The sequence below is a fragment of the Eschrichtius robustus genome, chromosome 11 (assembly GCF_028021215.1).
Source record: "Eschrichtius robustus isolate mEscRob2 chromosome 11, mEscRob2.pri, whole genome shotgun sequence".
NCBI classification, from domain to species: Eukaryota; Metazoa; Chordata; class Mammalia; order Artiodactyla; family Eschrichtiidae; genus Eschrichtius; species Eschrichtius robustus.
In genome coordinates, this window is record NC_090834.1 from 30,227,456 (window position 1) to 30,255,357 (window position 27,902).

A 27,902-nucleotide genomic window follows, 5' to 3' on the forward strand; every position below is an offset into this window, starting at 1 on the left:
AAATGAAGGAGTAAATCTAAGACAGACATGAGATATAGGAAATGGGAAATCAGGGAATCCAATATAGGGGAGACACAAGCAATTCCTAGGATGATGGTGAAAAGAGATTGCAGGATGACAGCTGTGCCCCAGCCACAGAAGGCAAAAAGTCCAGACTGGACAAAACAGATTATTGCTCCAGGAGCAATTTCTTCAAGATGGATGAAACTGATAAAACAACTGGTATGTCTGAACGTAGAGTTTTGGATTTAATTAGCAGTAAGTATATAGAAACCCATGTAAACAAAATAAATTATTAAGTCAAGGAAATAAAAATGCAGTACAGGGTAAGAATAACACATCACTTAGCTGTACAGTGTTACATAATCTTAATGATGTAAACATTCTTAATCACAGTCAATAATGTAAACACTGAATTACATATGCTGGGAAAAGGGGAGCAGGAAGGGAAAGTGCAATGGTTGGGAAGCAGAAGAGCAAAGCTTTATATCAGGAATTAAAGAAATATCTCAAACTGAAAACAAGTAAAAGCAATATAAGCATGTTACCTGAAGATATGGTAATAAATAACAACAAAATAAAACCAGTGAAACAGCTTGCTCTGGGGACAGGAAATAGGAGAGGAAGGTCAAGGGAGTGGTATTTTTCATTTAGCAAAAGAATTTTTTATAGATCTATTTGATTCTAAACTATGTGAATCCATTTGATTCTATGTGAAACTTTAAGAAATAACAGAACCCCCCACCCCCGCCCCCCCAGAAATCTAGCACGGTACCTGGCTCATAAAAATTCAATAATGTTAATTATTTTATTATTATAATGACAAGAAAGATGACAATTTTTCATATCACCATTACACTCATGCTAGGGATAACAATGCTTCCTCTACTATAAATGCTATTTGATCTTTTAAAAACATGTTATTTACTATGCTTGGAATATCTGGGCATGCTTAATGAAATAAAAAATTATAAAACATTCCAAATTTTTTTTTTACTTAAGCAAAGTATCTAATTTTATACAATTTACACACAACTTTTAACCAATGAAACTATTTCACTTCTTGACATTCAACAATTATAAGACTTTTAACTCCCCAAGACATGCACTACAACCACAGAATAGATTCTGTCATCAATATGATGGTCTTGGCATCTTATATATAATGTTTCCACTTTAAATTAAGTCTTATTTACCAAAATAGAAACAGGCTAAGATAATGAACAGGCAGTTTATAAAAAAAGAATACAAACAGTGAATAACAACACTGACATACCAACCTCATTTGTAATGAAAGAAACACAAATTTAAAAAATAAGGTACCATTTTTTCACCTATTTTGGCATAGATTAATTTTTTTAAAAAAAGATCCTATCTACAGATGACCAGAGAGTATGTAGGTGGGGGGTGAGAGAGTGGTCACACATATAACAATAACTAGAAGTATAAATTGTACAGCCTTTTTAGAGAACGATTTGGCAATACTTACAGAGGCTCTAAAAATGTTTATTTAATTCCTTTGAACCAATCATTCCATTTCTAGAAATTTACTTTCTTAAGGACATAATTAAACACGTACCTCAAAATGTGGTTACAAGGATATTCAACGATCACTGCTTATAGTAAAAACTGCAGACATTCAAAATGTCTAACACAGAAGAAAGAATGAGTAAATTGTGGCACACCTCCGTTATGGCAGACAGTGGGCTTCCCCTAGATGTCATTCCCCCAGACTTTGCCTTAGCTTCTTCCTTACCCCAAAGTGTCATAGTTCAACTTTCTCAGTGAGCTGATCTGAGTCAAGAGAAACTTTGGGGAAATTTTCTGGGGGCTCTTAAGAGGAAAAAATCTTCCTCACTGACAAAACTGAGATGTGAGAGGAAAAACAGCCTTTCCTGCCTTTTAGATGAAATTTTTATGAAGATGTGAAGCTGGAAGTTACAGCAGCAGCTCTTACAACCACGAGGGAGACAAGCCTAAGGCAAAACCAATAAGCTGAGGCTGAGGCAAAAAAAAGTGTCCTTAATGACACCTCTGAACTGTTTATGTGAGACAATAAATGTCCTTGGTTACTTAAGCCGATTATATTTGAACATTATTACCTCTGGTCAATAGCATCCTGATAGAAGCCGTACAACACAATGCTTTAGAGTCACTAAAAGTTATGCTACAGCAGTATATTTATGAACAGTAGATGTACAGTTCAGAGAAAAAAAAATTAAAAATAGTATGTTCCCATTTAAAAAAAGAGTAACTATGTTAATATGGAATCGTTTGCCAAGAAAAAGGACTGGGAAGATACTCCAGGTTTTAGGGATAGTTACCTCTGAAATAGTTATCTCTGAAAGATAGGAATTCGAATGTTCCCTTCTTGTGAATTCACATTTTCTGTTGTTTTCTAAAATGTACATATATCACTTTAAGATTCTCCCACCAGTTTCTATTTCTTCAGTAAACCCAATGCGATTTTGGGGAGGAAGAAGAGGTAAACATGTATTCTAGTGAGCTATCCTGAACTGGGAGTCTACCTTTTTAATAGGAAAAGTTGTTTCTTCTTTTTTAAACTGTTTTGTGAAATAAAATTTGATACTCTCAGGCATTTATTTTTAGTGAATACAGAAGATTACAGTTTTCATTTCCCTTTGTTACTTAGAAAATCATATCATGACTTTGTACCATTTCGTATTGAAATTTCTTCTGTGAAGCAAAAACAGTCCCAAAATGAAGGATCTTCAGGGGTCATAGGAACAGCAGATGATATTAAATCATTAAAGGTGAGAATAGTAAACTGCCTCTGGGTTGGTTTAGAATCATCTTGAAATGAAACCTAAAAGGGTAAAAAATTAGATTACCTCAATGTTATACTGCATAATAATCTTATGGTCAATTTTAGAATTAGGAAAATAAGAAATCAGTAATCACATTTCAGCAATATTAAATTATACTTCAATAACATTAAATTACAACACAGTAGCATTTCTAGATAATTGCTTCTACTCCTTATATTAGTGTTGCCAATATAACAAATCAAGAAAAATATGAAATAACTTGATTCTAAAACTTTTTGTAGATAACAATAACCTGTGGTATTTGTTTAAAATGTAGATTTACTGAGCCACACATCCAACAATTCTGATTTAGTAGATGAGTCAAAAAGGATCCCAAAATATATAACTTTAACAAGCAGGTGGGTTATTCTGATAGAGAGGGACCACCAGGCAAACTTTTGAGAAATACTCTAGAGGGTGCGTCTGGTAAAATACCCATAACCACACAGAGGTGCAACACTTCATTAGGAAATGACTCATTCAACACTAAATTTAAACTATATCTTATACTCTGTGATAGAGCCTTTGTTCACAACTCAGCCCAGTGTGGACTGTCTTTAACATTCTATACATTCTACTAAAGATAGTACTTGGGTCTTCTACAGTGCTTTTACAAGGTTAATATCTATTTTATATGATGTAATTCTCATAACTATGCTGATATGGTTGTTACCCCAAGTCTATAGATGGGGAAATTGAGGCTCAGTAAGATCAATCAATTTATACAAGCTTACAACACAGGTTAAATGGTAGACCTGAGCCTGAAACTCAGCCAGGTCTTCTGAATAGTACCCTCACCCTTTTCTCACTATGCCACTGCTGCCTAAATAGGCTGTCTCCAGGGAAATAAAAAGAAAGTACTGCCATGTGCAGACATTACAAAAAATATAAAGCTCTATGGAATCATAAGGTATTTGCAGAAAGGGTAATGCTGAGACTTCAGCACACAAGGACAGGTAACCTGGGTTGGAACATCTTCAGATTACAGGGGTCAATTTTAACATGTCATCCCTTTTAAAAGAAAATAATCTATGAAGAATTTTAATCTTTTTAATCTGTCAAAGGCATGATCTGTAGACTGAGCTTTTTTCCTAAAAGTAATGACGCATACATATTGATCACACTACATTCTCTCACGCAGATTCCCTAAAAATAATAATAAGCATATAGTTTCAATTATTGTGACATTATCAGTATTCCTTAAATAAATATTTCCACAGAATCACAACTATATGTAGGCTGAGTCAAGACCCTAAGGTTTCTTTTTTAAAAAACTTCTCAACTTACCAATTAATAGCAGAAGAAAGTAAAAATCGATTTTGATTGGAAGAATTGATGTTATGCTAGAATATATCACAAGATCTCTCACATTTTTGGAAATAATTTAGGAGAGTATTATAAAAAGGGGAAGGAGTTCAATTTGACAGATAATTCCATTACTCACTATCCCTCAACTTGGTACCCTTAATATTCAAAGACAGCCCCAATTCACCAGGAAATAAACCACTGTTAAGATGACCAAGACAGTGATTATCTTGAATATCTACTGAATATATGAATACTAGGACAGTACCACCAAAATTTTTTCTTTGTCATATTTAAGTGTATTTGAATGTGAAGAAGCAGGTAACATACTTTTAAAACATTTCTGTGAAATCCCAGATGATCTTAAGGATTATATAATGAACACTTCTAAAGTCTATAATTAAAAAAAAAAAAAAGCCAAAACCTCTAACCTGATATAAACCAAATGATTATTTCCATCAATAAATAACAAATTCAACTTTAATACATGTTTTTTAGAAAAAACTCAGAGAAATCTTAAAATCTTACATTCTGATGTCTAGATCCATTTGGTTTCCTAAGAGCTACTGCAACAAAATGGTGCTCATCTATTTTGCTTTCCTGAAAAATAAAACATAAGTAAGTAGAGAATACTAAATATAGAAACTTAGATATATTTCTATTTACATTTAAAAAATTTCACTCCCCCCAACCATATACACACATACATACATATATATCTCCACTCCCCCTGACTTGAAGGAACAGTCACATATATTTCAGCCCTTTACTCTGTAATATTTCAATATATATTTCCTAATAGGGACATTCTCTCACATAACCACAGTAGTTAATAACTTCGGTAAATTTAACATTAAAATAATACTTAAATCTACTCTCTGTACTCCAACTTTTGTGAATTAATCCAGTAATGTCCTTTATACCATTTCCCCCCCTCCAGTACAGGAGGCAGTCTAGGGTCAAGTATTACATTCAGTTGTCATTGTCTTGCTAGCTTTTGTCTTTTATGATGTTAGTATTTTAAAATACAAGCCTCATCCCCCACTTTTTATTAATAAATGTTGGCTATTTTCAGTCTGATGGTTCTTAATGATTACATTTATATTATACATTCTTAACAAGAATACTACATAGATAAAGTATCCTATCTAGAGGCACATCTAGATAGCCATCTGCCCTCACTGGTGATGTTAGTTTTGTATATGCTTAAAGTGTACATTTAAAAAAATTAGATTGCAACACTGGTTTATAAGCATTTAGTTAACTACATACTACAGCCTATGGAAAATCATGGTGGAAATTCATAGGTAAGACTTAAAAAATATGTAATTTCCTATTTTCCCCTATGTATGAGACAAAGGGGGAGGGGGATTTAAAATATAATAGACATTGAGGCAGTTAACAGAGAAAAGTATGAACAACTATTAAAAACTAAACAAAATTTCACCAAAAAGCCACTTTACTAAGGCAGTCTTCCATAAGACATGAGTTGCAACAGGAAACTACAATCAGAAATAGTATTACTTAGGGACTTTTCATCCTTCATCCTCTTCCTCATATCTTCATACGTTAAGATATCCAAATTAGCAAAAAATAAATAAATAAATAAAAGAAATTCAAAAGAGATAAATTTAAGAAAACACTCCAAGAGAAGAAAAAATAACTAGCTAAGTATGAGAAAACATTTAATAGGTCAAAGTTTGTTATTGTAAACAAAACTATTCTTTTTGAACATGGTTCTCCCATTCTTTACACTGAATGTATCAACTCCCATTCTTTACACTGAATGTATCAATAATATAAACACTGTAACATACAGAGATGTTTTGGCTATAATTATTTTTGGAAAACAACTTAGATCAGCAGTTTTGTAGTGTCTGTAAGGTGGAATATCAAGAGGTAACCGTGGGCAATAACTAGTTTTCATCCAGCCTGTCCACTAAAATGCCACTAAAATGCTCAATTTTTTTACTTACCTCATTATAAGCCAAAATTCAATGAGACTGATTTCAAAATATTCACCATATCTACTCAGACCTCATCAACATCACATAAATATGAAATTTGAAAACAGCAAAACTAGAGAAGTTATTTTACAATGACTCCAGTTTATCAAACATTAATATTCGATGTCTCACTAGAATAAAAGTTCTATGAGGTGATCACCTTTGCCCTAAATCCTTTCTGCCTAGTACATCTATAATAAATATTAGTTGAAAAAAGAAATGAAACCAGCAAGCTAGCTAGCTAGTTAAGCCAGTACATTCAATGCTACTGAACTTAAGACTTAATTTTAAGACTTTATAAATTTTCAAAAATTTCCTAAACTTATAGGTTTTTACCCATAAAATTATTGTGAATACCAAAATTTCCTTAAAATCTCCAACAAACCCAAAGGGAGCAAGAATATTTTACTTTTTCAGGAGATAGTTTAGCATTAGATTACAAAGACTAACCTGCTTTAGTCAAATTGTATGTCATTTTCTTAGTGTGTATTTTCACCTTATAAACAAAGTAAAATAAAAGTTTAAGGTATAACTTAAATCATTCAAGTTTTACAATGTTTTCCCAATGGTAAAGTACTGAAGAAATCTGTCATAAATGTTAATATTTCTACTTTTTAAAGCACTTCCTTTCAAAAGCAAAGAATTTCTGTTTCAACTAATCTCATCACTTGAAACTTTTTGGTGGTAAATTTAACTTTCCTAACAGAAACCGGTTATGAAAATTGAGAGCCTATGAAAACATGAGATTCCTCTTGGCATAAGAATTCATATTTCTTCTAGAGTATTAATTTCCAGGTGTGAGATACAATACTCAGGTAAGTGGAAAATTCTTTGGAGGATTTGTTGTAATAAATAATGGATTCTTGATTATGTCCACGCTAGCATTTTAGGTCTGTAACAGATACAATGCTAAGTAAGATACTGCCCCTGCCTTCAGGGAGCCCTGGGAAAGTAAAGCAAGTAGACAAGTACAAAAATTATGAGGCAAAATGTGGTATGTTGTAAGAAAGAAAAAAAAAGCTTGGTCTTAAATGAAATAAAGAAAAGGCACCTGAAATGGATTTAAATTGTTAAAGGAGAAGGCAAGGAGGAGATTGGGGCAGGGTGGATGGGTGGGTGGTGGTGAGGTCACAGAAGAATTAAAACAAATATAAATACAAGAGGGTTGGAGATATTTAAAGCATAGCAGATAGCAGGTTGTGATTTGGCTGCAATGTGGAGTGTATATAGGGAAACAACGGCCAAAAATGAAGAAGGATGAAGCAAAATAATGGAAGAGGAACCCAGTTAGGAGGCTACTGCATTAGTCTAAGTTGGATGTAAACAGTGCCCACACTAAGAGTTTTCAGAGGGCAGCACATCACTGTTAATTAGAGGGATTGGTATAACAAGGGGAGGAGGAGGGGAACTGAAAATGGGTCTGGGTTTTCTTAATCCTGGATGACTGGATGGTGGTACCATCAAAAAAAGTAAAGTTAGAAAAAGAAAATAACTTGAAGGGCAATTATTATTTTGACTTATCTGCAGAATTTGTGGTGTCTGTGTAGTTTTCAAGGAGAAATACATAGCAGTGAGAAATAGGAGTCTGAAGAGTGAAAGAAACTGAGTTAAAGGTTTGGTAGTCATACGCAGAAAGGTAGTGTGCTTGAAACTGCTAAATGTGAGAGTGGATCCATGAAAACAGTAGATGCCTGGGAAAATGTCTATACTTAGAAGGTGGCAATGAAATTTACTTCTTAAATATAAGAGTTTTAGGGTTCAGTCTGTTGTCTTCTTTTCTATACACTTCTAGATGGTTTCACAGACTATCTTCCACTAACAGCTCTCGTTTAATGACAAGCCTATTCTTTCCTTAAAGCTCTCAGCTTCTATTTCATAGCTAAACTCTCGAATGTTATTCAAAACACTAAGCAGATTTTTTTTTAAATCCTCATTTGCTTTATAATTTTCATTTCATATTCTTCTTTTGAGTCTCCAAGTAAATAAACGCTCATTTTTCTCCCGGGATGCAGAATTTTACCGTATGTCCTATGATGGCTCTGTCCTTTAGTTCTGCTTAAATGAGGATAGTATCCTTAGCCTTCTGCACCATTAATTTGTGTGCCAATAGATACCTTCCATATCCACACGTGCAGCCTAGACCCTATTTCTGGTATCCTGCAGGCACTCTTTTAATGCTGCCTACAGGAACAGGACTATTTTTTCCGCTTAGCTTATCAGTTCTCACACTAGGAAGAGAATCTATAAGTCTGAAGTAGTTCAGTTATTCATTGGCTATATGCATTAATTAATGAAAACTACAGTCTCTGACATGTACTATTTCTAGGGATTTGTCCCGTCTCCAACCCAGGTAACAGTACTTTCTAAAATACCTTTAAAGGTACTTTCTAAAATACCCTGTGTGCTTAAATTTAGTCATCAGATACTTATGGAGGAAAAACCAAGCCATGGGGCTAATCATGTTTGGCTATGACTCTCTTTCAGGAAGTTGTCTCTACACAGTACAGAAAGGAGAGAAGAGCAAGATGGCTACAAAGTTGTCCTGTGCAGAGGTTTCATTTGGAGTTACCCATGAAAAGTAGGGAAGGGTTGAAACTTCTTCCTACCTTGTTTTCAGTTTACTAAAGGAGCTGGATTCTATAGAGTAGGAACAGAAGGCAACTTATTCTCTTTCACCATTTCCCTTTAAACAAGTTCTGACAATTCATTTTTCTCTTTCCCTGGATGAAATCTTGATCAGATCTCATAAATGACATTTCTGGTCATTCTCAGTATCGAATTTTCTCTGAAAAATGTTTGACCCAAATTAAATTTTATTCTCATTTCATAAGAAATTCTTCCTCCCACTATCCTAGCTCAAACCTAATTCAGGGTTGGACGTCTCCAATAGGGAAAGGAATTGATTTCACCTCTCTTCCTAAATGCAGATGCTCCCTCATTCACTATGCTGCCACCTCTAGTTCTTCTAGTGTGGGTGAATTTAGTGTGTTTGAGTGAGAAAGGAAAAGACTGAACGAAAGGGAGGAAAGGACAGTGAAGATCATTCATGCCACGGTTGTACAATGAAATCATAGCCCTTCCTCAGCTGCATACCTAAAGACTGGTTCTTTATCTTGTGGGGGTACCTGGAGATGCCCAGACAGGAACCTCCTGTCTGTTTCTTGACTCTAGGTATGCCTCCCCTGGCTCTACGCTCATCATTCTCCCCTCAAACCCTGGCTTCTGGCTATCCATACCACCAGATTCATTCTGTTAAGTTTACTCTCCCCTTCCAGGCCTGTTTATAGTATAAAAATAATCCACACTTAAATATATGCATCTAACATATATTATTTTTATATTTTTCTAACTGGTACATTGAATAGGCAAAACACCCAGGTACATTCAGTAAAGAATTTAATTTTTCTTCCGCAGATGTCTTCAAATATGCCCTGCTGGATCTCCCTTCCCACCTCCTGAACAAGCCCTTAGACAAACCCCATAGCTCTTCAGTCACTTTCAGCTTAAAAAAAAAATCCCATTTCAATTCTTAGAACACATTCTTCTCCTTGGCCTCACCTTGCTTTTCTGCTCTGGTTTCCTTAAGGTAGGTGGCAGAGAGAAAAGGGATAGAGGAAACAGGCAAAGTAATGATCAATGCTGTTGTAATCTAGTTTTTAGAACTCTGGGTCACATCAAGTATCCAAATGCTAGCTTAGTGAGCATCTGAGGAATTTTCAGAGAACTACTTCCAGTTCCTCTGTCCTGTACCACTGCCTGGAACTAGCAGTGCATTTAACAGCTGACTTCTTGTAATTCTTACCCTCAGCAATTAATACACAGTAGAATGCCCACTGCCTCTTTTTGGAATTCCTCTTGGGTCGGGTCCTTTCAAGACTCTTCAGGTCCATTTTCCACAGCATCTATTTGGTCCACAGGAACTCAGACATCTTTGTCACCCAAAAAGTTTAAGCACAGCTGGCCCCATCACTGACTCTTCCCTCCTCACCCTGCTACTAGGCCTGCTCCATCTGGCACCATAAAGGATTCCCCATGAATGAAATGGCTGACGTTTGCCCCTTTCAGTATGAATTATTTTTAAAAAAAATTGTATTAAAAAATACAGTATCCTAAATATAATTTACTTTTTAATTCACAGAATACCTTACATGGTATGTTAGCAGTTTTGATACAACTCTCTTTCTCAAGATACTTTCTGCCCTTGGATCCCCCTAACACTACTTTCTTATTTTACTTCTTAACATTTTGGTCATTCTTTCTCATTCTCCTCCCCACTCCACCTTTAAAAAGTATTCTCAGGACTCTGTTCTAGGTCTTTCTCAATTCTACCTTAGGTAATCTCACTGCTGCAACTGTAAATCCCATGGCTTCAACTACCATCCACGTGTTAATGATTATGATTTTTTTCCTTTAGCTCAGCCTTTCATTCTATTCGCATGCTTGACACCTTCACTTAGATGTTTTTATGGTATCTCAAACTTAAATCCCACTTGTTCTCTAGTATTCAGTATCTCAACAGATGGTCGTATAAGTCACAGAATTGATCATAACATCTTTATCACCTCACTTCCTTAACCTCCATATACCATCATAGACAGAACTTGGTCTTAAAATACAATTCTGATCTTACCACTCTCTATTTAAACCTTCTTAAATTCCCTTGAGAAAATTAGTGAACACCTTCTATTTTATCCATTCATCATGAATTCTTTATTCTGGATACTGACTTTCTCTGCACACAATACTGATGACTATGGGAACAACCACATTATAATACAATCCATTTGCTGGGCTCTGGACACTTGATACAAGTTGTAACACACTTTCTTGGCTACAATGATTGGTCAAAAGATAAGCACCTAACACCCAACCTAAGGCTTTCTCCAGGGCTTATAGGGCTTGAACAGAAAGGGAGTTCACCAATCTCTGAGGGTTTTTAAAGTACAAATTGTTACACATAAGAGTGGTAGGCAGTCATGTTTCCTGCCACACAGACCAGATAAAGTTAAGAAAGCTGGTGTATAGAATGAGAAATGTGGGTGGGAGAAAACTAAAGCCAGGAAGGCAAAAGTAAAAGATAAAAAGAGTTCTGAGTTTTCCAGTCCCTAATTCTAGCCAATTCTGAAACCTGGTTATATAAATCACTCTAGTAACCTACGATAATGTCTTTTTGGCTAAAATGAATTTGTGTTAGGTTTTTCTCACTAGCAACCAAGAATTGCTAGTGACAGAAACCAAATAAAGAAAGAGACCAAAATATTAACCAACCCATAATGCCCTACATGATCTCATCAGCCTAACATAGCATCTCTCTCAAATCCCCTCAACACAGTACACTGACAAAATGGCATCCTTTAGTTGTTCATACACACAAAGCTGTTTTATTCCAGGGCCTCTTTTCCCTTCTCTTTTACTTAATGCAATATGACTTATCTTTCAAGTATCAGCTTAAATGTTACTGCGCTCATAGTATCCCTGACTTTACCTTCAGAGCACACAGACTGGATTCCAAATGCGTCTAGTTTCAATGACTAGCCTCCCCAAGTTAAGCATATACTCACATGCACAAAATAAGAAAATTCTTATAGTTATAGCAATTCTGATACATTTCTTACCTCAAATGCCCATTCTTTTTCTTCTTCCCCATCCAGAAACAAACGTGTTTCTTTATAAACTTGGCCTATATCCAGGTTTAATGGGGATATATCAAATTCAAGCCGCTGCAATTCAAATCCTAATCCAACACCTATTGCTTTTATGAAGCTTTCTTTCAGTGCCTAAGATACAGACAGACATTTTCTCTTAGAGCTTTAGTAGACAAAATTGTTCATAAAATCTACTGTCCCCAAAACATATGGATTTTTAATTCTTTACTACTTTACAGCTGTAAGCTATTTATTTTACCCTTATAGTAGCATGGAAACAAACCAGTTGTGAGAACTTAAGACAAATCATTTAAGCTCCCTTTGCCTCCATTCCCTCATGTATAACATGTAATAATAGTAGTACCTTCTTAGTGGGGTTGTTATGATAATTAACTAACTTATGAAGGGCTTACAATAATGTTTTCTGGCACATAATATTATATAAGTGTTTGTTAAATAAGGTCTCGTGTATGAGATCCTTTAAGACAGAAATATTTACAAATAATGATAAATAAACTGTCTTGTTTTTAGCTTTAAGAGTATCTTCTAGTTGAGCATTAAATATATGTTAAATTTTCTTAAATATGATATAATAATGTGTACATAAAAATCATGAAGTTCCCAAGTAATGACTTATTTACTTCAAACACTGTATGAACTACAGGTTTACCACAGGACTTTTGCTCCTGTTTTTAGCAAAGATAATGGAATCAACACAGGGGCTTACTCTCAAAACTAGAAAGAAATTATACCCAATTCCTATAAAACATATCCAGCTGAGTCCATTCATCCTTAAAGCTTCTGATTGTTTCCCATTCTTTGTTGGTAAACTTTCTTTTCATAATATGAAAAAATTCTGGAATTGAACCACGACCTGTCAATTGAGGAAACAGAGAATTACCAGAACTATTAGACAGAGCATAAAAGAAAACTATAGTCTAACTTTACTTTTGAATACAGTCACAATAAGCCTAAACAAAATATCAGCAAATCAAAATAAGTTGAGAGAAGGGTAGCTTAAGAGAACAGTGAAATTCTGTGAATTCTTAAATAATTAAGGAGAAAAAACATATGGTTATATAAATAGATGCTCACCAAAAATTTGATAAAATTTAGCAGCCAACCTATTATAAATCTTAAATAACTAGAGGAAATTTCCTATATATGATAGAATATCAGAAATCCAAAACAAGTACTCTTAAAATAGAGCAATAGTATGCTGGGGTTTAAAATTTTGCTTTGCTATTTCACAGGAAAATCAGGGAACAATTTCTTTACTATAATTTTGGGGGAATTGGTAGAAAGCTAAGGAGTGTTCTTTTATCCAAAGTTATTAACATGACTGGAAAGTTAATATACACTTACTTCCTTCACAATAACTCTTTTTAAACATGCTTTCTAATATGACTTTTCCAAATAAAAACAGATTTTAATTTCTGTTCTATTGGCTCATTTAAAAAAAAATCTCAAGTATATCCTTAGCTCCACTGTTCCATAGACAATAAAATTTTACATAGCATCCTAAAAATAAATAGAACTCAAAGGATCTGACTCCCAGAACTAAGAGCTAAGACACAAATTAAAATATATGGTATGCCTTTCATATTATATTTTTTCAAAATATTATAATTATGTGTTTGTCTATCTTTACTACTAAGCAGAAACCTTCTATCATCATTCATTTACTTATTTTACAAGTATGTAGAATGTGTACAAATACTATACCAATATGAATTGAACTAATGGTTAAAAACAAATCAGTCGTGGTTCTTAGCCTCACACAATTACAGCCTAATTGGTCAATCAGAAAGTCTGGCAACAAGGTAGGTGAATCACAGATGTTTACTATATGAATAAATGTACGTTAACTATTATGTGGTAGATTATTCCTAAATGCTCTATTGCCCTGTATCCATAGTTCATGATTACATTACTTCCAGCAAGCCTCTTGAAAGTAGTCCCTCTGCAGATTCTGTTAACATAGCTTGTCTACTCCGCAACTCCCATTTCTAAAATACTCAACTCCAAAATCTGACATCCCCAACTGGCTGCAACCATAGCATGTCTGCAAAGAAGAAATATGTCAAATCCCCCTACTTAATGCTTTACTGGCATTTAACCACTAACTAACCCCATGAGAATTCAACACTTAGAACGACGACTATATCATTCACTCTAAAAATACCCAAGTGCTAGATGCCAGGAATATGACGGTAACCAAAACAGACATGGGTCCTTATGTTCATAGAGAGTTTACAGTTTCTCCTACAGTAACCAAGTACCTTTCCCATAGTTACCTCAAGGGTAGAAAATATTAAAAACGAGCTCTCCCACAAAATTGTCTACAATTCCCCCACCATCCCTACTTCAAAACAGTCAAAACAGTCTTCTCTTGTTTACCTAGGAAATACTTCTAATGACCTTCCAGTGATATGTGGTTCTTCACTTCAAGGCAAAGATCCTCGTTTGTTTTCAAGTTCAACAGACTCATTTAATTAATCTGTCTACTCTTTAGCCCTCTACTATTCTTAAGAAAGATAACTTTACAATCCATTTTTATTAATCAACTAATGTTTATTGTTTGTATCTGTTCATATTAATGTTAAAAGGCTATTATTTCCTAAAAGCAGCCCTGCAAAGCTGTAAAGTCATTTCATGCAACAGCACTGAAATATTAAACTGGGACCTTAGGAGTCCCAGGGCAGGAGATTCTTACCCTTTTGGGTCTATGAACCCCCTTTGATAGTCTGGTGCTTATTCCTCAAGCCCCTTAAATAAAGACTGTCTTATTAAAATGCAAGCATCACTAGTACATACTGGCTTGACAGATAAAACACTAAAGAAAGTAAAGAAAGCAAGCCTGCAAAAGTTACAAAAGTAAATCTGGAGATTTTAAACACTGGGAGCACTATACCTACATAAATCGTAAACTGTTTCCTCTTGAATAGATTCGGGTACAAATAGTGTAAATAATAACAATGAGAAGAACAGCTACCTTGGATTTGGAAGACAGCATTATATATTTTGAGTGGAATTGTAGTTTTAACAGAATACTATCCAAAAAGCCTAAAATTTAAAAAGACATGCCTGTTGTCATCTATAGTGTCATTATGTTTGTTGGTTTCTTCAAATTATAATTCCATAACCTTCAAGAAACCCCCTGATTTTTACCTAAATATGATGGGGCAATCGAGGAAAAAATTTAAATATTCACGCTAATAAAAAAAAAACTCATTTAATATAAAAAGCAATCTAGCACAACCACTGGAAAGCAATCATAACTGATCATGTACAGCTAAAAAAATATCCGACATGAGTGTGTTTTCATATACTTTTGAGAGCACCATATCCCACAAAATAAGAGATTGACAGCAACAGAAAAAGATGACTTTGTAAATATTCAGCCAAAGACAACAGCGCCACATTGTGGCATTATGATGAAAATACACAGTGAATGAGTACTCTGTTAAGGACTTAGTTTATCTAGGAAATTGGAATTAAAAAAAAATCAGTAGGAAATACCAGAATAGTATGTTTGCCCCTCAAACTAGCTGAGACAGCACAATTATTAGACACATAAGTTGGCAAAGCCTCCTAATAATACCAACACATATTCATGTCTATTACAATCTTCGATTTAATAGACATATAAGAACTTAAGTAAAAAAAAGATAAAATAAAGATAAAATAACTGAAAAACTTATATAGAACCACTAACCAGGTTTAGAAAAGCCAGATCCCTCATCTTATAGCTTAATCTTTAGGGAAAGCAGCACTAGATATTAACTAAGTGTTCTGCAATGATCAACTAACCAAGGTCGCAGAGCAACTAGAAAGTTTATTAAACAGAGTAGTAACCTACAATAGTAACCTACAACAAAATAATTTATACAGTTGAGCCTTGAACAAGGCGGGTTTGAACTGTGAGGGTCCATGTCTTCCAAAACTCATGCCCACATAGAAACTAAAAATGTGACCTTATTTGGAAATAGAGTCTTTGCAGGTGCAATCAAATTAGGATGGATTAAGGTGGGTCCTATATCCAATGACTGGTGTCCTTATAAGGAGAAACATTTAGACACGAAGTGAGAATACAGGGAAAAAGGCAACATAACAATGAAGGTAGAAAGTAAAGTGATATAGCTACAACCCAAGGAATGCCAAAGATTGCCAGGAAACTAGGAAGAAGCAAAGACGAATTCTTCCCTGGAATCTGCAGAGGTAACATGGCCCTGTCAACACTTTGACTTCTGGCCTTCAGAACTGTCAGAGAATAAATTTCTGTTTTTTTAAGACACCAAGTTTTTGGTACTTTGTTAGGAGCCCTAGGAAACTAATACATACATGCACACAATTTAATTCATTTATACAGACACACTCATATACTCTTAGCTTTAGTGTTATGCCCCTGGAGTCAAATGTTCAAATCCTGGCTCTAACACTTCTTTACTATTATTTATTTAACTTCACTATGGCTGTTTCTTAAGCTATAAAACAGGGAAAAAGAGCTGGGTAGTTTAAGAAATAAACATACAAAGGGCCTGGCGCTATTAACTACCTAATAAATGTTAGCTCTAAGGCTATTGTGGTAGTTGTTTTATATATATATCCTCTTTTGTGAAATGTTTTATCAAGTCTTTGTCCATTCATTAGATAAGTCTTTTTTTTTTAATGTATTTTTTTAAAATTAATTAATTAATTAATTTTTGGCTGTGTTGGGTCTTCGTTGCTATGTGCTGGCTTTCTCTAGTTGACGTGTGCAGGCTTCTCATTGCAGTGGCTTCTCTTGTTGTGGAGCACGGGCTCTAGGCACACAGGCTTCAGTAGCTGTGGCATGTGGGCTCTAGAGCACAGGCTCAGTAGTTGTGGCGCATGGGCTTAGTTGCTCTGTGGCATGTGGGATCTTCCCGGACCAGGGCTTGAACCCATGTCCCCTGCACTGGCAGGTGGATTTTTAACCACTGTGCCCATTAGGTTAGTCTTAAGTGGCTTTTCTATCAATACTTACAAGTATTTTAATTATTAACAATATTAACCTCTGTCTGTCTTATTTGCCCCAGTTTGTGAGAGAGAAGAGATTTAATATGAAATCAATCACATATGCTAACTTTGCGGGTTCTTCTTATCTTTCTAAGTTTAAAAGGCATCCTTCTTTCAGAAATCTGGCCAAATATACAATTCTATTGTGTTCTAGTAATTGTTATTAAAATTTAATTCTAATTAATTCTGTTGTACACTGGGTAACAAGGATCTAATGGCTTTCAGATGATTTTACTCATGAAAAAAAAAGTTGATGGGTTACAATCTTTCTTTTTGTTGGCTCTATAAATTACATCTAATACAGAGTTTCCCAAACACTAATATGTCTAACAATCACCTGAGAAATTGTCTGAATATAGAATCCTTGGTTGTATCTAAGAAATTCTAGTTGAAGAGGTCTGGGAGGGTTTCAAGGAACCTGCATTTTTTTCAAGGAACCTGCATTTTTAACAGGCATCCTGGCTGATTTTAATATCCTGACCACCATTTCAGAAACACCATTCTATACATATAACAGTAACAACTATCACAACAAACTTAGAGCTAACATTTACTTATTAAGTACTTAATAATTCCAGGCACTTTACATGTTTATTCCCAATCTAGCCAATGCTGGTGGTGGTATAACTGTTGAGCCATCAGTATGTAAAACATATACACACAAGTTCTAGGGTAATTAAAGATTTAAATGTTAAAAAAAAAAATGCAATTTTAGAACAAAATCTAGGAGACTCTATAACCTACGGTTGGAGTAAATCTTTTACCAATTTAATTATTTTTTTTTAAATGAGACAGAGTTCAGAATTTATCAAGGAAAAGTTAGATATATTAATTAAATAAAAGACAAAATTCATACGGCAAAAAATACAACCAAATTCAAAAGATAAATAATAGAGTGGGAAAATAGTTGTAACAGATTTGGTCAATGAAGTGTCAATATCCATAATACATAAAGAGCTTTTATACATGGATTAGAAAAGATTAATAAGTAGTTCACAGAAGAGCAAATTCAAGTAGCCAACAAGCTACCCTAGTAATTAGAGTAATGCACCATTTAATAAATAAACTAATCTTTAACCGCTGAATTGAAATATTACGTAGAAATACTGGGCACTAACTCTTAACCCTCCTAGCTGTCTATTCTTTTGCTAACACCACGCTCTTTTGTTTACAATGCCTAATATAAGTTTAAAAAATGGTAAGGCAAGTTCCCACTCACTAAACTTTGTATACTCTTCTTAGACATCAGTTCCTTCATAAAAACTTTAAATTCATTTATTAACCCTGTTCCATGGAATTTTTCAGATTTTGTACTTGCAAATCCTTAAACAGATATCAATAAAATCTAGTATTGAGAGGTCATATATTATAGAATGCAGTGTCTAAAAATATAGGCTTTGAGGTATGGGTTCAAATCCATGATATTCTACTTTTCAGCTTAGTTGCCTTGGGCAAATGTCTTAACCTACTCTATAAAATAACAATAACTTACAACTTAGGCTTAAGAGGGTGAAATAAGATAATGCATAGAAGGCATTTAACACACAGAAGTTGCTCAATAAATACTAGTTCTATGTTGTGATCCCACTCAAATCCTCCGCACAGTGGAAAAGACCCATCCTGTAACTTGGAAAAGGGGAAAACTACCTGCCAGTAAAGACCTGGTTTTCCAGTAAGTTCAGAGCACAAAGAGAAGTGTGACTTATTTAAGCTGCTTGCTGGCTGTAAATCTCCAAGTTAAAAAAAAAACAAAAAACAAAAAACAACATTTTGCACATCCTGCAAAATGCAGATCCAAAAAGAATGTAGATCAGCTTAGAATGTAGATCACAAACAATAGTGGAATACAGATCTTCCTTGACTTATGGTAAGGTTACGTCCCGATAAATGCATTGTTAAGTTGAAAATAGTTTAGGTCAAAAATGCATTTAATACCCCTAACCTACGGAACATCACAGCTTAGGCTAGCTTACCTTAAACGTGCTCAGAACACTTATATTAGCCTACAGGTGGGCAAAATAATCTAACACAAAGACTATTTTATAATAACGTGTTGAATACCTCATGAAATGTACTGAATACCGTACTGAAAGTGAAAAACAGAATGGTTGTACTAGTTGTTTTACCCTCGTGATTGTGTGGCTGACTGGGAGCTATGGCTCACTGCTGCTGCCCAGCATTATGAGTATGGAATGGCATATGGCTAGCACAGGAAAATGTCAAAATTCAAAATTCAAAGTATTGCTTCTACTGAATTGCTTTTAAACCATCATAAAGTTGAAAAATTTTAAGTTGGACACTACAGACTGTAGCAGCAACAAAGTTGGAAACCGAATCTGATGGATGCAAATGGAGGAGAGAAGAAGCTAGGGAGATAAATGCAGGGTGAGGAAGAAGACTTGAAGGAAGAACTATTTTTAATCACAACTCACTGATGAGGACAGTTTATATTCCAACTAGAATCTGATATGAATATCATTTTTCACTGTAGTTGCACTTTTTAATTTTTCAACAAATTTTAGGAATATTTTATGTGAAATTGAGAACTATCATTTGTACATTCAGTAAATATTTACTGAGCACCTGCTATGTGCTAGACACCCTGCTAAGTACTAGGTATACTGTGGCAAAAACAAAACAAGCATAGCTCCTGAACTTATTTAATGAAGGAGAACAGATAATAATCAAATAACTAAGTTATAATTACAAATGAGAAAGGCCAGGAAGGAAAACAAGATCAGGTGGTCAGGAAAGTCCTTTCTGAGGAGGTACTGGTACTGGCTACTTCTCATCCTTCCGGTCTAAGGTACTCTCGAAAGAGAAGAACAGGCAGAGGGATCAGCTTTTCTGAAATGACCTGAACAGGAAAAAGTTTGCTACATTCAAGGTAATAAAAGATGAGTATGGACAGAAAATAGTGAGCAGAGAGCGGCTAAAAATGCAAGTAGGGAGATAAATGAGAATAAGACGATACAGTCATGTTAAAGGGACTGAATTTTGGGCTTCCCTGGTGGCGCAGTGGTTGAGAATCTGCCTGCCAATGCAGGGGACACGGGTTCGAGCCCTGGTCTGGGAAGATCCCACATGCCACGGAGCAACTAGGCCTGTGAGCCACAACTACTGAGCCTGCGCGTCTGGAGCCTGTGCTCCGCAACAAGAGAGGCTGCGATAGTGAGAGGCCCGTGCATCGCGATGAAGAGTGGCCCCCACTTGCCACAACTAGAGAAAGCCCTCGCACAGAAACGAAGACCCAACACAGCCAAAAATAAATAATAAATAAATAACAAATAAATTAAAAAAAAAAAAAGGGACTGAATTTTATTATGAACCAACCTAAAAGTTTTAAGAAAATTGCCTTAAGGAAATTTTTAAAGACCACTCTAACTCTGTACCAAAAATGTACTGAGAGAGAACAGAAGTGAAGAGGGGGAACCAAATAAGAAGCTATTAAAATAGTGCTATAAATAGTATGGTGGAAAGAGACAACAAATAGGCTCTACCATAGCTATCATATAATATCACCACTTACTTCATACTTACTGTACTTAATTTACATAACAACTGTTCAAGAGGAGCAGTTCTAAGATACAGTCATTTCAAAGCTATTAAATTAGTATTAAATCTCAAAATATTGAGTCATTTTGTCCTGCCAATTAATATCCAGCAAAGTTTATAACAAAAATGTGAACTTGAAAGTATAAACCCGTGGGGAAAAATATTTTCGGTCTTTTCCCAAATTTTAATAATTTTTATACTGTATGTCTTATCTTGCCTTGTAAACATGGGAACAAAACTGAACAATTCATACTTTTATACTGTATACAATCCTTACTTTTATACTTCTAACTGCAAAAGCCTTTAGTGGTAGATAAAAATTAGAAAATGAAGGAAAAACAACCAATATTTCTCAGTTGGGTACAGCAAATTATAAAGATGACCTACAAAACACCTCACCCCACTCCTGACCCCAGGGTTGGGACTGTATTGCACTGGCAATTTATCTATACTAGGGCCCCCAATATCTTATAATCCCTCTTCTCTGGATATCCATTAAACAATTATTTACTGAGTGCCAAGTATGCACCAGTTATTTTTGTATAAGTTTCCTCTCTCCATTAAGCAGAGAATAATGTGGTGGTTACAACAGGGTCCTTAATTGTGGGCATCTGGCTAGAAGGGAGAAACCCAAAACTTCTTACATCCATTAATATATTCTCTCCTGCCTTGCCATAGCAGCAATGGGAGAACTGGGAGATGGCGGGAAATGATCTGCACCTAGCAGAAATGTCTAATGTGATAAGGAAAGACTCCACAAGTTCCTACACGATGTTTACCTGCAGACAAAATGGGAGTAACGGAACTGAGTCTTACAATATACTCACGATGCCCCCAAAGTCTAACTCCATGTTGAGAGTTGATAATCTAATAACAACGCCCGGAACAAAGTACAATACTTCCCTTGCTCCTATACTGTTTTACCCTCCATCATTTAGCAACTCTTGGAAACTTCCCCTGCTCAATTTCCTCACTTACTCTGATAAGCAGAGCATTTCAAATGAATCGCCAGTGAAGTAAACCAGTGTCTACTTTCCTGAGAAATGATGCTGTGTCCATTAATCTTTCAGACACTAGTGACACAGTAACAATACTAATGACAACTGGAAAATAGCTCTTCCGCAATGCATTACTGGATATATCAATAGCTTTTAGGCAATGAAACAGCCAAATAGGAAAAGGCCTGGATACTGTGATTAGTCAAACAAGAGCAATGAAAAAAGATGGTGAATAAAAAAAGTCTAATAAAATATAATTAACAGAACCTTCATTTTTTGCTCAATTACCTTCCTATCATTTATTAAGTTTCAATTAGTAATTACTTGTTTATCTGGTATTGACCATAAGCCAACATTGCCCATTAAGCCAATTGTAATTAAATCTGTGTCTCACAGGCATAATTTCCAAGCAGATATCAACCTGATGAGCCAACCATTACTGTGTAATTGTGCTGACTGCATTCTAAGGAGTAATGGTCTCTCCAATAATTTCTGATTTTTAGGGAAAGGTCACATAAGGACCACAGAAAGCTATGAAGTTTATGGGCTCATTTGCATGCCCACTCTGAATCCTCTGTAACAGTGGTTCACAATAAGCCTTCTATGACCCTGCCAAAAACCAGACCCTCTCTTTGAGAAAAATGTACCTGTGCATACAAAATGTAGCAAACAATTTCAGGAGGTTAAAAAAAAATGACTTGATGCTTATCCAGGGTCAAGAACCCCTGTTATCATTAGCATAGCCTCCTTCTGAACAAAGTTAAGAATAGAGTTTTAATAGATTTATGATCAGGTCAGAGAAAAAGCTGCTGGTGGGAAAATTCAGAGTAAAGACACTGACAATAAAGATGAGAGAGGAGGTTCACAGCAATACTCTGAGGCCTAACTACTGCAGCACAGAGTGCTTATTCATTCATTTGACAAATATTTATTGCACATTATTTTGAACTAGGTAGGGTGCCAGACGTGCTAGTAGATATAGCTACTAGCTAACAGTTCCTGCTCTCATACAGCTTATAAGGACCACTGGGAAGACAATCAACATCCTGAAAAATAATTATAAAATGAAATATATAATTGGAATGAAGGAAATATACTTTATGAGAGCCTAGAACAAAAGAACCTGGCTTAGATCGAAGGTCCACAAAGGCTTCCCTAAAGTAAGACTAAAGTGAAAGCTAACCAGTAAATAAGTTACCTATGCAGAAATGGGGGTGGGGGATAAAGTTATTACAAATATTCTAGTCCAAGGGAAACATAAGCAAAGATCCTGTGGTAGACACAGTGTGGAGATTAGGAAACTGCACTATGAAATTAGGAAAATGTTGGTTCTCTTATTTTAACAGCTTTCTTCTTATCCTGTTACTTATCTTTTAATAAAAATGATAGTATGCTGTGTCCCACCCACCCCATAATATACGTAAGGCACTTAGGAAAATGTCTTGGCACACAGTAAGTGCACACTAATGTTAGTGATGATGAAAATTATAGACTAGTTGAGAGAACCTGTGTTCTAGTAAAATTACCTAGGTATAGTCAACCCCACAATAAATGTTAGCAGTTCCTACAGCCACCAATTACAAATTTCTAAGGCAAAATATAAACAACTTAAAATATTTTAATAATTGCTTGCTCTTCATTTTCATTTATATAAATGTGCTACAAAGAGCTATATTTAGATACAGTACAAATACATGTTATCTCTACTTAAGGACTACAATATACTTTACCACTGAGATTATTATTTTTTAAACAAACCAACAACTAATTGGTTAATTTTGGGAAAGACTTAAATGAAACCAAGTTCTTACAATACATATAATTACTATTTTTTTAATAGAATGATACTCAAAATTGACTCTCTGTTGAGCTCAATTTGATTGAACATTTATTACTTAAATAAAAAAAACTGAGCTATGGAAAAACTGTTCTTTAGAAAATTTAACAGTCTTTGAGAATAGTTTCAAATTTAGTCTTACTTAACAAGCTGAGGTATAATTCAAAAAGAAAACCTTTGTTTTCACTTTGCCTCTACGCAAAGTATTATATGAATCCCCAGTAATGGAGAATCTATCTTTTATGTAGAAGTCTGTTAACATTCAAGAAAATATATAGTAAACAAAGGATGTTGGGGCCCTCAAGCCAACAGCCACCCCCAACTGTGTTCCCTGAGGGGATTCAGGATGGAGAAAAGCAGGACACTGGCCCTAGACAATTAAGGTGCATATCAAAGGAATAATTTCAGTAAGCCCAAACTCTTGCATCTTCCCATACACAGAAAAGTGCTAAATTCATTAATGAAATGTCTGGTTTTCTTTAATTAACAGTAATCTTTTTATGTTCTGACTACCGGGCTTTGTTGCAAAAAACTCCTATATATCCTGGTTCCTCCCTTATCTCTTTGAAGCAGTCTCTCAGAGCTATTTGAGAGGCTGCTTCCCGGACTTGAGTCCTCAGAAAGTCTGCAGAATAATTCTCAAGTTTTGGGTTGTGCATTTTTTTCAGTCGACAATACCCTGCTCTCTCAGATATACTACCCTTGAGTACTGAGCACATTTTTCCTAAACTTAAATATCTACATCTCCTTGTCTGATATTATTCAACAGGTAAGAACTAAGACAAGACACTTAATAACTCTTGTACTACAAAAATGCAACATTACCTGGAAAACTAGTCTTCATTATATCAATTCCAACTTGTAGCTCAGATTCCGCAGCAAGTACAGCATAGTCTCCTTGATGAGAGATGTTAAAGTTGAAATTGGGGTAAGGATTCAATGAGTCTTTCGCAAGAACTGGTTTTCCTTTTGCAGTTCTTTGCAAACGAATATTATTCCAAGGTATATTCAATTTCTCTGCAACTAATTTCCTTATCATCAGACGACCAGCCTGTTAATAAAACATTTGGTAAGTATTGATGTCTATACTAAAGATTTAGGTAACACTGCCTATAACATACAAAGTCTATTTTTGTGGTTTCTAAAATATTCATTTCTTAAAGTTTTTAAAAGTACGTAAGTATTAAATATCCTGCTTTAAGATTTAAGAAATGCTTATGAAGACAGACAAGTTAAAGTCCCTCTTTAGCAATTCCCTCCCTCCCCTTAACAAGTAACCAATGTTATCAAGTATTCATCCCTTCAGTCTTTTCTCTAAGTACCCAAAATATGTTCATTTGCTTTTACTATCTATCCATCTATTTATATGAAATCCTACTATATGTACTATTCTACTATGTATAATCTTTTAAATTTCTAAGTGTTGGGGATTATTTCATGTTTGTATATAACCATCTGGCCTGTGCATTTCATACTATCAAGATGCCACAACTTGACTATTCCCCTGTTGTTGGATATTTTAGGCTGGCTCTAGTTTTACTATTATAAAAAAATTCCCCAGTGAGCAACCCTGTTATACTTACATCTTTGTGCATATGTGCATGTATTTCTAGATCATGTATACTTATCACTGGGCTCGACAATTAGCAATGCATGACCTATCTTTTTTCACATATACCCCATCCACTCTCTTCCTCCATTAATTATTAAGAAAGAAATGGGGCTTCCCTGGTAGCACAGTGGTTGAGAATCCACCTGCCAACGCAGGGAACATGGGTTCGAGCCCTGGTTCGGGAAGATCCCACATGCCGTGGAGCAACTAAGCCTGTGTGCCAAAAATACTGAGCCGGCGCTCTAGAGCCCACGAGCCACTACTACTGAACCCACGTGCCACAACTACTGAAGCCCGCGCAACTAGAGCCCATGCTCTGCAACAACAGAAGCCACTGCAATGAGAAGCCCGCACACGACAACGAAGAGTAGACCCCCTCGCCGCAACTAGAGAAAGCCCGCGTGCAGCAACGAAGATCCAACGTGGCCAAAAATAAATAAATTAAATAAATAAATTTTAAAAATATATATATATTTAAAAAAAAGAAATGACTAAAATCACACAAAAATACCTAAGGATATAACAAGGCAGATAATACTTTGCAAAACCTTTCAAGTTTTTTCCCCTTCAGTTCTAAACAATGACTTAAATACGGCAAGACTTTGAATTTCACAATTTCTTACAAATTACAGAAAGTATAAAAATATTCACCAATATGCCTTCAAAAATCAATCAGCCCACATTTCAAACGAAAAAGTGCTTTGATAGAGGAACATTTTCAAGGTAACAGTCTTTGATTGTAGTTAGCAGCTGTTTCAAACTGCGCTATAATACACAGAAGTCGTTTTGAAACCCGTTTCCATTTGTTGCTAAAAATACGTAAGTAAAATAAACAATTATATCTAAAGTACTGTTTCCCAAGCTATTTAGTCAGAAAGGTATGCCTAGGACTGCATCCTTCCTTGACTTCAGTTTCACTGGTAAAAGGAGGCTGGACTCTTCCAGTTCCACGGCGTGCAAGGCTAAAGTAAGTCATACTGTCAATATTTCTTAGGGCCTATCACGTGCAGGAGAATGGAGAATGGTGGGATACTTAACAGGCTAAGAATGTGCTATGGGCCCAAGCAAGGAAAAATAAATTTTGATAACTTAAAAATAAGAAAAAAACCATTGTGGGGAAAAAAACTACTTTGTAGGCCTTCTCAACACCTATTTTAGGGTTTAGCACGATCTCTATTTTCAATTACAACGGGGGAGGGGCTAATTTTTACAGCGGACGAGGCCTCCGAGTAGACTACAAAGACGGTGGAGACCAGGCCGCGCGCACACACCGGAGAGTCAGCAGCACCTACCACTCTCGCCCTGGGGCGGCCACAAGCTGGCGCCGACGCTAACGTGGGAGGGGGGAGTCTCTACAGCCCTGCCCACCATCCCCAACATCTGCTTCCTCGGCCCTCAATACGAAAGACCTGTAGTACCAAAGCTGCCTTAGCGTCGCGTGCAAAGACGAACTGGCCAATGCGCTCCTTCTCCTCGGGTTGGATCGATCGCACCGCGAGCAGCCATTCGGCTCGGCTCGGCAGCCAAGCGCCACAGGAAAAGGCCCAGCGCACGCCCTCCATTGCTGGCACCGAGCAGAAACGCTTAGCGGGGAAAACCATACACTGAAAACCTCACCGCCACCTCGGGCTTGATGGCGCGGACACTAAAGGTGCCCCACCCACTTCCTCCCGGCGCCCGTGCGGAGGGGGCGGAGCGTCGCGCTACGTCAACTGCACGTTTCTCACCGAGAGCCCTCACTTCCCCGCCACCGACTCTGCCACCTCCTCCCCCGGGAGCGGAAGTGGAGACCCTCCTCTGCGCTTTGCGGCAACGCGTGACCGTCACGTGGGGCGGGGCTTCGGAGGCGAGCGAAGGGAGGGACAAAGGCCAGGAGCGTATAGAGCGCCACTCACACTTGGAGAAGAGATAACGGGACAGAGGTGCAAGCCAATCGCAATCAGGCCTGTGGAGGCAGAGACTGGGGTGGAGACTTCGGAGACTGCAGTTCCAGGTGGGTGATTTCTAAGCTGTGAGGGAGGAGTGGGATGGTAGCGTCTTATTCCTGGGGACCAGGATCGGCCCCTATTATCCACAGAGAAGAGAATTTTCTTGGCTTCGGCTATCAATGCCGCTCCTTCGTGTTCCAGGGCGGGAGAGGTTTCTGAGGCAGGAAGGGGACTGCATGGTGCCCTTAAGAGTTGTGTTTCCCGCGGCCCTGAGTTGCCTTCCTCCCCCGTCCCCTCAGGCCGAAACTCATCTAGACACTCCAACCCTAGCAGCCCACCCTGAAACCTGCCTTCTAAGGCTGGGGCAAAGACTCTGCATTGCCTCCAGTGCAGGGCGCGGACCCTGCCTGACTCCAAGGCTGCTACCAAGCAGCTGTGTTGAGGCCATAAAGTGACCCAGGTGCGGTTTTTGTGGCTGCCAAGCCTGGGCCAGAGCCCTAGGGAGAAAACTGAGGATTCTGTTGTTGAGGTACCGGTGGTCCCATTGTTATCAGAGGTCTTTGCTCTGAAAGCAACAGAACCAAGTTGCATAATTTCAGGAGCCCTTCATAATTAACTCTGTGCCTTTGCTCAGTTATTTGCTTGTGATCAAAGATCCTTGCGGGTTTTAGTACAGGGAAAAGTTCATCTCTGTAGATGAATTTAAATGCCTAACTTTGTGGTAGATTAAATGCGACACTGGGATTCAGCCAATTCCCTTCTTCCTTTGGCTGCCAGGGAACGTTAACTAAAAGCCGACAGTAGTAATTAACACAGTTACCTGCTTCTTATTTCCATCATCTTTAAGATAGGTTTTATTCTGTTTTCATCTATATTTGTTTCTGTTAACTTTTCGTGATATCATCATTCCCCTCCAATCATTTGCAAGTAAATGGGATCTTGAACACACACAAACACAAATCCTCAAAGGGCTGTAAAATGAAGTACTAGCTTCATACATCAGTTTAGCTAATACTATGTGTCAGGTGCTGTATCTGCTTACAATCTGGCAAAGAAGACAAAACATGTACAAAAAACTACAGTAAGAGAAAATGTAAAGATATATAAAGTATAAAGTACTATTACCCATACCAGCAATGATTGTAAGT

The 27,902-nt window shown here is 36.3% G+C and overlaps 2 protein-coding genes across 3 annotated transcripts in view; one reads left to right on the forward strand and one right to left on the reverse strand.

Annotated features, from left to right (window-relative positions):
- Positions 1 to 831: 831 nt before the first annotated feature.
- AASDHPPT (aminoadipate-semialdehyde dehydrogenase-phosphopantetheinyl transferase) lies at positions 832 to 26,521 on the reverse strand. The gene is made up of 6 exons (XM_068555420.1): positions 26,245 to 26,521; positions 24,040 to 24,265; positions 12,537 to 12,658; positions 11,755 to 11,916; positions 4,662 to 4,733; positions 832 to 2,827 (listed from the first exon to the last, which is right to left on the reverse strand). The coding sequence occupies exons 1-6, from the start codon at positions 26,425 to 26,427 to the stop codon at positions 2,663 to 2,665; spliced, it is 930 nt and encodes a 309-aa protein (XP_068411521.1). The 5' UTR covers positions 26,428 to 26,521; the 3' UTR covers positions 832 to 2,662.
- The window catches only part of KBTBD3 (kelch repeat and BTB domain containing 3), a 49,405-nt gene continuing 47,939 nt past the window's right edge, over positions 26,437 to 27,902 (forward strand). For both annotated transcript variants that reach the window (XM_068555418.1, XM_068555419.1), the window contains exon 1: positions 26,437 to 26,819. The gene's annotated coding sequence lies outside the window, so the exon portion shown is untranslated. The remainder of the gene's footprint in view (positions 26,820 to 27,902) is intronic.